The sequence below is a fragment of the Lacerta agilis genome, chromosome 9 (assembly GCF_009819535.1).
Source record: "Lacerta agilis isolate rLacAgi1 chromosome 9, rLacAgi1.pri, whole genome shotgun sequence".
Lineage (NCBI taxonomy): Eukaryota > Metazoa > Chordata > Lepidosauria > Squamata > Lacertidae > Lacerta > Lacerta agilis.
Genome location: NC_046320.1, coordinates 54,587,738 through 54,601,073, shown reverse-complemented (window position 1 = coordinate 54,601,073; position 13,336 = coordinate 54,587,738). Strand labels below are relative to the sequence as shown.

Sequence of the window (13,336 nt, the reverse complement as noted above, 5' to 3'; positions counted from 1 at the left end):
AAATATTTAGCTTAAATCAAATCCCCCTGGAGCTGCCATCTAAAGTTAACTACTATTAAGAGCTAGCACAATAATGGATCCAAAAAGAAAAAGGTCAGCTCAGTTACAGATTTTTTGACTAAGAACTTTTACATACTAGTAAAAATCATTCTGCTCCATGTTCTCTTTCTCAAATTATTTATATAAAATAGAGCATAATCACACACAGTGCGTTTACTCAGACACTAGAAGCCCTTAGGGTCAAAACTGAGAGAGAGAAATTCCATTACAAGTTTTTGAAGAATATCTGTTAGTCAGTTTTTTCTCACGCCAGCTCTCTCATGCCATTTCCTGGTTTGAATCTCTCTCTCTCTCTCTCTCTCTCTCTCTCTCTCTCTCTCTCTCTCTCTCCCCAATGGCTGTGTGAATCACATGTAAGTGGAGGGGATGCCTGTACTGAATGCAGTTCTTGCACCCCATTTGCAATGCTTCCTCCCACTTGCGTAGTTTCCCCCTTTTCTGACTGGTCTCCAGCTAACATTTCTAGTGTAGATATAGCCCCTGCGCTTGCCTGGGCACCTGGACAGAAGCAACACCTTCCAAATCCCAAAACAGGGTACCTCTGAACTCTGGAGAGGCAAGCAGAGGTCTAAGCTGCCAAAGTTGTGACAATTGCTATGAGATAGGCTAAACCATCAGAGAAGGCCAATTAGACCGATGGACAAATTCCTGCCCGGCCTTGAATATGGCAACCAGCAAAGTGTTGGGAAATTCCATTCCACCTTAAGTTGCAGACATGGAACTGTTGTGTGTCACATGTCTGTTTACACACCAGCACAGATTTCTGGGAACTTCCGTTGTGTATAGCTTTTGCTTTTGAGACTCTCTCTGAGGAGACAAAGGAGAGACGACATGTCTTATTTGTCTTGATTTATGCTCAATAAACCTGCTTGTAAATATGCTTACACAAGCCTCTCTCACCACTTCTGTTGCACAGTGCGCTCTGCTGATATAGTGTGCCCAGGCTTTTGAAGTCTGAGTCACTGCTTTATGTCGCACCAGAGATCAGGGATCGTCCAGCATTTCGGCTGGAAGGGCATGATCCAGCTGGGGGCTAGCCAACTGGCCTCCTCACTCCCTCTGGATGCAGACACAAAGTCCATCACAAGGTCAAGCACAGCACATAAAGCATAACAAATTGGGAGTGTGGGTAGGAGATCTGACCAGAAACTGTGTGAGGTGGAGGAGGCTGGCAGTAATTTATACCCGGAGGGTGGACCAGAGCAAAACCTGCTGGCTCAGTCGGGCCCACCCCTTGGGAGGAGCCAGCCTTGTACCCTGCCCATGTTTGGCTATTTTGTGGGCAGGCTACAATCTGACTTCCTGGCTGGCGCAAGAACCCTTTTCGAAGTCATGGCAGTCAGGAAAACCCCCAGAGCAGATGTTCCCTGTTGGGTCATGGCAGGGGTGGGGAATGAGCACCACCCTGCAATGCCGCCTGACCAATGAGGGTGAGCGAATTTGTGCCAAGGAGATGTCTTGTTGAAAGGTCACATTGTAAGAACAACAGGGGGTCAAGGTCACATGCACACTGTATATCAAAAGCATATGTAAAGCATATTGTTTCTACCAAGAAATCTAGGGAACTGTAGTTTGTTACGACATCTTGGAATTCTAGTGTTGTGAGTGGAAAGTTATGACTGTTAAAGTGGTGTCACAACGTTTTAAATGTATGGTGCATTTGGAATGGCGAAGAAGTGATGGTCTTAGAAACGTCTTAAAAGCAGCTGCACCTTGTATTTGCAAGTTACAATAATGTATATAAGGGTTAAATGTTTTCCCTGCATTTGCTTCTCAACTCTTGTTGGTTGTAAACGCTCAACCATTTCAATAAAAGCTCAGTTGAATTTTGGAATGGATGCAAATGATTTACAGGATGGCAAGCTGTATTCAGCTGATGCCCCTCTTACTAGATGCTTCCGAAAGTTTAAAACAACATGGTGAATACTGAGAAAGAAATGGGAAAACATTAATGTAAATATAAGAAAGCACCCTAGCAACATTCAATAGATATCAGGAGAGATCATAGCAACAGCCTTGTCTCTGCTTGACGACTTTAAAAAAATAAAATAAAATCAGGAACCAGGCCTTTATTTATGAAACTGCACAAATTCAGCTACACAGATAAAATAATCACCTTGATAGACTTTAAAGTATTTTCTGTTGTATGGCTCCCCCCCCCCAGTTGTATTTTATTAAATTTTCAAAATTTTCACATATGCATTCCAATACATAAAACAAAAGAAATAATTATTATTGACTTCTTATCCCATTTTTCATGGTGTTTTTTTATTTCACTCCTTAACTCCTCGCTCTTATACAATAACAATAATACAATAATCTCTAATTCCTTCTATTGCTCATAGTTCAAATCCTGCTCGCAAATTCATCATACTATGATATTTCTTTAAATAGTCCGAAAAAGGCTTCAGTTCTTCCACAAAACAATAATCATTCTCTTATTTTAGCTGCTCGCTTTGCTGATTCTGCATAGTCCATTGCTTATCCATTATTCTTTGGTGTGAACCTCTTCTTCCTTCCATTTTTGTGTACAAAGAATCCTAGCTGCTGTCATTACATACATAAACAGCATAATCATCTTTTTGTAACTTCTGTCCCTATAATCCCTAAGAGAAAAGCATCAGGGGTTGTTTTTTTTTGGTATGGTCACTTTAAATATCTTTTTTTCTCTTGGCATATATCATTTCCCAAAATACCCTCGCTTTCTTACAAATCCACCCTATGAAAAAAGATCCATCTACTTGAGGAACCTTCTTATACATTTTAGACAATTTGTTAGGTGTTAGATACCATCAATACATCATTTTCATATAATTCTATTTTAAAGCATATTAAGCAGTAAATTTCATGTCAACTTTCCACAGCTTTCTCCATGTATTCATTTATATATTATGTCCTAAATCTTTAGCCTACTGTATAATTGCTGACTTAACCCTCAACCATTTCTGTTGAATTTGGGGAGGGATGCAAAGGTACGTATACAGCTGAGACCCCTTTTACTAGTTGCTTCTGGAAGTTTAAAACAACAAAATGCAGCGAATACTGAAAGAGAAAAGGCGAAACATTAATATAAGTACAAGAAAGCACCCTAGCAACATTTATTAGACATCAAGAGAGATCAAAGAAGAAGAAGAAGAGGAGGAGGAGGAGGAGGAGGAGGAAGAGGAGGAAGAGGAGGAGTCGTTTGGATTTGATATCCCACTTTATCACTACCCAAAGGAGTCTCAAAGTGGCTAACATTCTCCTTTCCCTCCCTCCCCCACAACAAACACTCTGTGAGGTGAGTGGGGCTGAGAGACTTCAAAGAAGTGTGACTAGCCCAAGGTCACCTAGCAGCTGCATGTGGAGGAGCGGAGACACAAACCTGGTTCACCAGATTACGAGCCTACCGCTCTTAACTACTACACTACACTGGCTCTCAGCAATAACCATGACTCTGCTGGAGAATCTCTTCCTCCGCCAGTGGCTATTGGGAGGTCAGCCAAGTGTTGCCACCCTATCATTCTATCTGCTACTGATTGGAAGAAAGGAAGTATAAGAATGTACAAATAAAATAAAAAATTGAACACACACCTTTTTCCTGCAAGTAAAAGCTCAAAGCCTTCGGTAATTTTATCAAAAGGCAATGTGTGAGTTATTAATGCATCCATATTAAATTTCTTGTTCATGTAATCAGAAACTAGTTTAGGGACAGCATCTTTTAACTTCCAACCTAGGGCAGGAGAAATAAAAGAACATTGGATTAGTCAGCAAGCTTGATTATGATTATTTTCAAAGAATATAAAATGTTAGAATATGTGACCTTTTTTTAAAAAAAAACTTTTTAGAAGATGACGACAACTCCTGTTTATGTTAACAATGTAAGATTAGTAGAATCAAAAGCCAACGGGGTGGAAAGGGCAGGATAGCAAATGCTTTTAAAATAAACAAAGACTGCCCCCAAATTTAGTCTGCATACCTATTATGTCCACCAACACTTTCCCACACTGTCCATCAACCTCATATTTGGGTTCCTCACTTCCACAGATTTCAATAGGTGGCTGTTTCCAGACATTGCATTGCCAAGTCACCATGTAAATGGGTCTAGGCACCCATTTTGAATCCTCTAGATTTCACTTACATTATTTTGCTGCCCACCAACAAGGATGGCAATTTTCATTGGAGGTTTTTAAGCAGAGGTTGGATGGATGTTTTAGCTGAGTTTCCTGCAATACAGGGGGTTGGACTAGATTAAGGTTACCAGATTTTTTTCAATGAATCCGGGGACACTTTTCAACTTCAATTGATTTTCTATGGGGACTGATTTGTAAATCCAGGGACTGTCCCCAGGAAACGGGAACGTCTGGTAACCTTAGACTAGATGATGCTTGGGGTCCCTTCCAACTCTACAATTCTCTGTTACTTCATTGGGCATAACCAGGATCAATGGGGGAAATTGCAGGGAAGCAGATTTCAGATAAACATCAGGCAAAAGGTAAAGGGACCCCTGACCGTTAGGTCCAGTCGCGGATGACTATGAGGTTGAGGCGCTCATCTCGCTTTACTGGCCGAGGGAGCTGGCGTACAGCTTCTGGGTCATGTGGCCAGCATAACTAAGCCGCTTCTGGTGAACCAGAGCAGCGCACGGAAATGCCATTTACCTTCCCGCCAGAGGAGTACCTATTTATCTATTTGCACTTTGACGTGCTTTCGAACTGCTAGGTTGGCAGGAACAGGGACCGAGCAACGGGAGCTCACCCCGTCGTGAGGATTCGAACCGCTGACCTTCTGATCAGCAAGCCCTAGGCTCAGTGGTTTAGACCACAGCGCCACCCGCGTCCCTATAAACATCAGAAACATCCTAACCACAAGAACTGTTCAACAAGGATGTAGGACTGATGATGGGTATCCCTGGAAGTATTTAAGTAGAGGTTGAAGGGCCATCTGTCAGGGATGCTGTGGCTGAATCCTGCACTGCAGGTCCTGCACAGAGCAGGATCTACACTCAGTGACCTTCAGAATGAATTCCCATTCTATGATTCGGTGCAGGAGCTGCCATATATCACCAATCCTCACCTCCAACCAAACATCCTGTTAGTTTCCTTCCCGTGAGGAGCAGAATAGGTTCGACTGAGAACTGTGCCCCTGCAGGAGGTTCTCCAACCAGCACACAGGTGCCATGGCCCACATGGCAGGATTTAAGGGCAGTGACCTGTTTGAGACACAAAGAAAAATAAGCATGGGATAGGAAAAGATAAAGGAACATAAAAGCCAGGATCCCATCTAGTCCAGCATACTATTCACACAGTGGCCAACCAGATGCCTTTGGGAAGCCCACAAACAGGACTAGAGTAGTACAGCAGTCCTCTTTCCTCCTGCATTTTCCACCAAGTAGAATTCAGAAGCATATTTCCTCCAACCATGAAGCCTCCCTCTGTCCTCTGAATTTCCCACATAAAACGTTTACATAGTCCCAACCAGCTGCACTGTTTATATAAGGAGAGATCACAGCTGTGAGCCCTGGGCTGAACAGGAGAGCCAAAAATGGGGATTGTGAGCCCAAGTGATTAGCATCAAAACAGAAAACATACCACAGTGTCAATATTTCCTGTCGCTTCAAATGCGTAGTCCACACCAAGACCTGTCATCTCTACAATAACCTCATTCAGGGGCTTCTTGAAATCTTGAGGAGCCATGCATTCTGTGGCTCCTAACTCTTTGGCCTTAGTAAATTTATCTTTGTTGATGTCAATCCCAATAATCCTGGATGCTCCAGCGACTTTGCAGCCTATAACAACAGACAGACCGACACCTCCCAAGCCGAAGACGGCACAGGTAGAGCCTGGCTCAACCTGCAAATTGATATAAACTGCATTAGGGATTTCCCAGGACACAAGTGATGTAGCAGGATTGGGGAACCTGGGAGGGAAGAATAATGGCAGACAGGAAGTGAAGAGGCATAGAGAGAAAGAACTGAGAGACACTGTGGTTTAGTGGTTACAGTGTTGGACTAGAAGATCACGTTTCAGATCCCCACTCAGCCATGAAACTCACTGGGCCAATCACTGTAATAGTCCAACATGGGAATACTGTGAGGCTAAATGTTGTGGGGGTGGGTGGAAAGAAGGGATATAAATATAATTAATATAATTAATAACCAACTGGGCAGGAATCATTGAAGAGAATAAGGGACGAACAAGAGAAACAAAAGAATGCAGTTGGGAGGCTGGGATAAGGAACACAGCCTCGCATAGGGAAGGATGACCTGTGTTGCACTGCAACACCTATCACCCCAGGCAACATAGCCATTCAGAATGATGGGAACTGTAGTCTAACAGTGCCTGGATATGACATGTTCCCCATCGGTGACATATGAGGTTGAAACACACTGACTTACCCAACCATCAGCCCCTTGCTGCTGCTCTTTAGAGCTACTGTTATGAGGCTGGACCTATTGAGAGCAGGGAAGCTCAAGTAGTGTCAGCTATTGTTACAGGAAAAGTGATACCTGAAGGTGCCACTATTCTCCAGCAGGGAGTAAGCAAACTCTTGTTTCACTTATTTGAGAAGCACAAGGTAATCAATGTGAATTGATTTTCACCTGGGCGTAATTGACAGCGGTTCCATAGCCAGTGGAAAATGCACAACCAAAGAGGCAGACTTTATCCAGTGGAGCATCATTGTGGATTCTTGTGATGGAAGCCTCAGGCACAACCGTGTATTCGGAGAATGTGCTCGTCCATAGGAAGTGGTGGATCTGTTTCCCTCTGCAGGTGAACCTGCTGGTCTTATCTGGCATCAGGTTTTGAACAGGTTCATAGAGGCTGTTGAGGAAATTCAGACTGGTCTGTATCATAAATTGGACTAAATGCTAATTTTCAATATTACCAAGAAACACAAATATTTAATAGAAGATGTCAGATAAACTTACTGGTTCTTGAGGCAACAGTTAGTTTTAGGACTTAAACAGCAGCTGCATTCTCCACACTGGGTAAGACAAAGAGGAATGACTTTGTCACCTTGTGGGAAAACAACAAGCACAAGAACAGTTTAAGTTCAAGTTCAGGTTCATAGGCTTATTGTTCTACTCAAAGGCCATGATAAACTTGTAGCAATAATATTAATGAAATACAGAACATACATGCATAATGTAAGCCAACATCCATGATGTAAGAGAGAGAAGTTACCAGAGACACTAATAAACTCAAATCCAGCTTGATTTCAAATCTCCAAATCACCGCAACAATTTATACTGATTTATACACTTTTCCTCCAATTATTTTGTAGTCAGCATATATAGAGGGCTACTTCGTGTGTTATGAAGCTATGGTTGTCATTCAAAGGAAACTGAACCATTTCTGCCAGGATGTACCTGCTTGCATTTGTGAGAAACACAGTGATATTGCAAGAGGTGTGGCAATATATAAGCATATTGTTATTGATTTTTTTTTGGGGGGGGTGCTCCTCTAAACCCTAGAAATTAATAGATGGTAGGATTTTGATTATTTGGAGTATTGAAGGAAAGATTGCAGACCAGTACAAATATCAGGCTAAGATTCCATTCCAAGCCATGGTCTCTCCTGGGATAGAGGCATTAACATGACAAAAGGTGTTGAAGGCCCCATCTAGGAGGAATGGGGGGAGGGGCTGGGCAGGCAGAAGGTTGCCAGGATAACTTGGTGTGAAGTGACAGGAAAAGAGAGTTTTTAGCAAGGTGTGCAGGGAAGAAGAAGAGGGTGAACAAAGTCTGGGATCCATCTTGGGCAGGCTGGCTGAAGGCTGGCTGAAAGATAAGCCTCCAGGGCTACACTTCTGTGGGATGACTATGCTGTAAGATTTGGACTCCCTCTATGCAGACTGAAGGTGTAAATAGGTGAATAAACCATATTTCTTAAAGCTACAACAATCTCTGCCATGTCTCAATTCTCCAAAGGGACACAGACCCTGGCTGAGGGCCTAGAACCTCCTGGAATCATGCTGTCACTCAGCAGGAATAGGGGATGGCATTTGCCCAACATTTGTAACACTATTTTCTGATGGGTACTTGGAGAAAGAGATTATTTGTAGTATATAATGTGAACAACTTCCACCATCCCTGGCTATTGGCCTTGATTGCTGGGGATGATGAGTGTTGTGGTTCAACAACATCTGGGGGCCCAAAGTTTCCCCACGGCTGCATTAGAAGGCAATTTGTAGTGAAGCTATTTACGTCATGCTTCCAAATCCCAGCGGGGACCAATGCACAAGCACTTCTGATTTTCTGATCTGCCTCATCCTTACCTGGCTTTACAGAAGTGACTCCTGGTCCAATACTTTCAACAATTCCAGCTCCTTCATGACCTACAATAACTGGGTAGTCTATGTTAGCAAAAATGCCTTTCACTACTTGATAATCCGTCCTACAGATCCCAGTGGCCACTATCTGCAGGGGAAATGGAATATATTATTCCAGTACTTATACTGCTTCAACCTAGCACACATTTGCACCAAGAACTGGCACTGAATTTTATTGTTTATGTAAAAAAAAATATGGGTCTCCATGTGAACAGATGATCATGCAGATACCCCATTAACACAACTGCAGGTACCGGTATTCACAGAGGACCAGCTCACAAGGGAAGTTGTCTACAAGAGTTTTAGCAAGTATGTTCCCCATTTGATCCAGTTCATATCTGAATAATTGTGACCCAAAGGACTAGCCAGAAATACATATAATCTTTGTACGAAAGGTAATAGGGAGAACATTTCACTTTTATTGTTTTTTGAACTTGCTCAGAAGTTTTGGATTTTCTTTCATCTTATTGCTGTGTACATTTCAACTACAACCTCAAAAAACTATAGTTGAAACTCTGCAGAAATGTGGCTGAGACTTTTGTGGAATCTTTCTTCTTCTGGCAGGGAAAGAGCCACCTTTGAGTTTTAAGTATAAGTCTTCCAGAACCATTGCCCCACCACTCAAGACTCCCCTATCCAGGGTTTCAGAGTTTAGGCACAAGATCCTCAGCCACTGCAATCGTAATTCACAATGAATGAAAGCACCTTCCCTTTTGGAATAATATATTTTACCTTCACTCGAATTTCATGGCTTCTTGGTGGTGCCACCTCCACCTCCTCCACAGAAGGCATTTGGCCAGCTTCCCAGATGATTGCGGCTTTGCATTTAATCACCTGTGGAAATGGAGTCAATCAAAACAAGATCAAAGATGAATTTCAAAGGCAGCACAATATGGGAGAAGGCTTTCCCTCAGATATTAGGTCCCAAGCCACTGAGGACTTAAAATCTAAGCCCCAGCAGAGATCAGTTGCCCTCATCCTGTGCTATTACTGCCCAAACAGCAGGTTCTGCTGCTATTTTACCCTTCTTTTTAGCATCTGTGTGACAGTTTTTCTTTCCTTTTAAAAGTAATGGTACATTCACTTTTTTCCTGAATGCAAATGTGAGATTGGGGGAGAGACACAGTCTGGTCAACTTCCCCCCCACCTAAATTTTGTGTGCTGTTTTAAAAGATGATAACAAAACATACACATCAGAAAACAAGGAGAGTGATTTCCTCGGTCTCCACCTCTGTCCTCTCTGCACCCAACCCCTCCAATATAACAATTGCATCCCATCCTGTCGCCTCCAATCTCTGGCTCTGTTTGGATAATCCAAACTAAACATCTGTATTCCACTGCTGCTGGCAACTACAGGAAAAGGGAAAATAAGAAATGGAATTGGAGTAATATGCAGAGCATAAGGCCAGCTAAGCAGAAAGGAGAAAGGAGCAATAATGTCATAGGAAACTCAAGACATTATGCATTTGCATTTGATCACCTGTGGAAATGGAGCCAATCAAAACAGGTCAGAGATGAATTTCACAGTGTACCTTATAATGATTTAATTAAGATTGCAACCTTAGAGTTGCTGTAGTCAGCATGGAGATTGCCACTTTCACCCAAAAGCAGGAGTGTGCAACCTTGGCCCCTAAGGCCTCCTTTCAAAATTGCTCTGCAAACTATCAGTTAAGACCGCTGGCAAGAATAATCTCTCCCTCTTCCAACAGTGCAAAGGAAGGAGAAGAAGAGAGGGAGGGAGGGAGAGGGAGAAGGAGAATGGCAGAAAGAGAAGTGGGAAAAAGCTGGTTCTGACCACTTTTGGCTCCTGTCCGGCCCACTGCTAGTATGTGACCCCAGACAGATTACACCTGAGGGAATGTGCCCCTCAATAGCCAAAGGTTGCCCAACCCTGTCACATGACTTGCAAGAGTCACTTGACCAGCACACCAGTGCTTCCTAGAAGCACTTTAGTAATGCCCAACCCACACCAACAAGGATGCCATTTTGATATTGTAACAGTTAATGGGGTTCAGTAAACAGTAGCAATAGAATAAAACACTTCCCATATTATGATCATTATTGGGCAGGGCTTGTATTTCAGTGACAGAAGACAAGCTTTTAATACAAAAGCTTCCAGGTTCAGTTCTCTTCATCTTCAGTTAAAGGTAGAAAAGACCTCCATCAAAGACCTACGAGGGCTGCTTTCAACCAGCTAATGCCAATTTCCTGATGTTAGTAAATGAAATATCAACTTCAGGTCAATATAATTATTTGAAACTGACAGTCTGCATGACTGTGTCAAACCATATACACTGCTGGGAACACTGTAATTATAACATGCATTGTTATAAAAATGGCAAGTTTGTTATCAATAGTAGTTTGTAAGGTTTTTAAAAATAATTTATTTCTATGTATGTAATGAATTATTTAAACAACAATAATAAATTGTGTAATGCAATCTAATGGTTGATGTAACCTTCAAACCCACAACCTCTTACACAATAATAACTTGTGTAATGCAACCTAATGGCTGAGGTAACCTTCAAACCCAGAACCGCCTACACAATGCAATGTCAGCTTTTAGTATTATTGGGAAAATCGAGTGTCCTGCTGTTTGTCTCATTCACTTATATCAAGCAGACTCTTGTTTTGAATGTATAAGTAGGAGATAAAATTTGTACATATTGGTCTTTGCAGCTTTTGAATTTGCACAAATAAAATTCAGAGGTGGTTTCTGTCCTCAGGCAATGGGAATGTAGCAACGCTTAGTTCTTTCCTCTTCGAAGCAATGTAGTACCTGTGCAAATGCAAACATTAGCATGTAGTGTACAGATGGGGGCAGATAGGGCTCATCAACCTGGGAAGGTAGCCCATCTAGGAGAAGGAAAACTCTGATCCTAAACCTCCATTGCCTTGTGGGATACCTTCAGGAGAAGAAAAGGCTAAGGCAAACCCTACAGAAATACGGAATGGAGACCATAAGATGGTTGGTTGACGTATTGTACACCTTCTGGTTACTCCTGCAGCCAAGCTGGTGCCAAACATATTGCTCTGCTTTCCTTTAGACCACAGCAGCGAGGCCAAGAGGCGGTCTTGTCATCTGGGCAGCCCAGGACCTCCAAACACACCGCCCAGGCTTGTGCTCCGGGGAGGTCCCTTTGGTGCTGCTAACACAGCAGATTTGACTTCACCCTCCATTGTCTCTCGATAGATGCCAACAATGTTCAGATAGATTGAGATAGACTGAGCCATAAGAACAGTTTTCCATACCTTTCCTGCAGTCGCCATGTGTCTGGATCCTGGCTTTCAGTCTTGCCACAAGCTCACTCTTTTACAAAGGTCTTCTCTTACAGCTTAACACTTCTTGCCTAAAGCAAGAACACGGAGATACACAAACAGCAATTCCCTGCAGTACACACAAAATTTATAATCGATGATAGGCCACCTGGGAAAGGGGAGGGCCCATTTCTAGCTGGGATTCAAAGTTCTTTCATTCCTGGCAAATATTTATCAACTCCCCCTGGAGTTGCCATCCAAAGTTAACTACCATTAAGAGTTAGGACAGTATTGGATCTAAAAAGGAAAAAAGTCAGTTCAGGTACAGACATTCTGACTAAGAACTTGTACATATGAGTAAAAATCATTTTGGTCCATGTTCTCTTGCTCAAATTATTTATTTAAAATAGAGCATAATCACACAGAGAGTGTTCACTCAGATGCTAGAGACCACACACTTTTTACCAGGGCCATAGGCAAAGGGAAGCCAGTCAGTGTGTTTGTCCCAGGTGACACTTTCTGGAGGGGGCCATTTAGACTTAAAGCTGAACCTTTTCAGCATTTAAAGAGAGGGGCGGGGAAAGTGGACATTCTGACCTATGCTTCATTTCTGATGTGTATATTATGTAAGTCTGGCACCGTGGGAGGGCATGGGAAAGGCAAGACTACCAGCTTCACAGCCACCTTCACCATTCCCAACCATTGGATGACTTGAGGAGAGGTCTACCTGAGTTCTTTGAGTGTGGGGAGAACTTGCAATGGCCAAAATTTCCCACACTTTAATCTTACATCTGTTGTTGTTGTTGTTGCTGCTGCTGCTGCTGCTATATATTTGCACTGAGATTGTGAACCTGCCAGACAGGGGCTGCCTGACCATCACTCTGTCCATAGGTCCTTTTTTTGCAGAAACCTTTTCCTTCTCTCTTTAGAGTCATGAGAACCTGTGATAAGCTTGTTGTAAATATGTATGTTGGCTTCTTCGGATTCAGATCGGACCCCCTAATATTTTATTCAATTTGTCACTGCTAGTTTAAGAGAAAGTTGGGAGGAGAGTTGGTTCTGACCTGTGTGTATAACATCCACTCTGTGGAAAATATCTACAGCTAGAGGAAGGAGTCTCTTAGCTTAGATTGGAAGACACTGTTTAGTGGCTTGGGATAGCATTCAGCCAGGAGTTAATGTTGGGAAATTCCATTCCACCTTAAGTTGCAAACGTGTGAGATTGTTACATGGCACATGTCTGTTTACATACCAGCACAGATTGCTGGGAACTTCCGCTGTGTATAGCTCTTGCTTTTGAGACTCTCTCTCAGAGGAGACAGAGAGAGACGACATGTTTTCTTTGTCCTGATTTATGAGTAATAAATCCATAGCTTGTTAGTATGTTTCCACAAGCCTCACGCCTATTCTATTTGTGCCGTTGGCTCTGCAAATATAGTGTGCTCAGGCTTTGAAGTCTGAGTTGCTGATGTATGTTGTACCAGAGATCGGGGGATCGTTGCGGCTGGAAGGGCATGATCCAGCTGGGGGCTAGCCAGCTGGCTTCCGGACCCCCAAAGGATGCCTACAGTTAAATGGGAGGCTGAGTTTGAGCCAGGAGAAGTAGAAGCTGTGAGGATACAGTCTATTTGGGTCTCATTTCGGTCAGGGGAGTGACCTTTTAGAAAGACAAGACTCCCTAACCAGTAAAGTGTGGTGATCCCCT

The 13,336-nt window shown here is 42.7% G+C and overlaps 2 protein-coding genes across 2 annotated transcripts in view; one reads left to right on the top strand and one right to left on the bottom strand.

Moving 5' to 3' along the window:
* C9H4orf17 (chromosome 9 C4orf17 homolog) overlaps window positions 1–13,336 on the top strand; it is a 164,441-nt gene that overhangs the window by 36,777 nt on the left and 114,328 nt on the right. The window lies entirely within an intron of this gene.
* Window positions 2,715–11,739, bottom strand: LOC117053004 (alcohol dehydrogenase 1-like). The gene is made up of 9 exons (XM_033160455.1): window positions 11,626–11,739; window positions 9,106–9,207; window positions 8,320–8,461; window positions 6,971–7,058; window positions 6,641–6,863; window positions 5,631–5,891; window positions 5,116–5,251; window positions 3,634–3,772; window positions 2,715–3,102 (listed from the first exon to the last, which is right to left on the bottom strand). Exons 1-9 carry the CDS (start codon window positions 11,641–11,643, stop codon window positions 3,078–3,080), a joined length of 1,134 nt encoding a protein of 377 aa, XP_033016346.1. The 5' UTR covers window positions 11,644–11,739; the 3' UTR covers window positions 2,715–3,077.

Coding starts and splice junctions, on each gene's coding strand:
- LOC117053004 (XM_033160455.1), bottom strand. Junction 3,773..5,115: donor AACAGGATGTTTGGTTGGAG/GTGAGGATTGGT, acceptor CTCCTGCCCTAG/GTTGGAAGTTAAAAGATGCT. Junction 3,103..3,633: donor CTTTTACTTGCAGGAAAAAG/GTGTGTGTTCAA, acceptor TTTCTCTTTCAG/TATTCGCTGCATTTTGTTGT.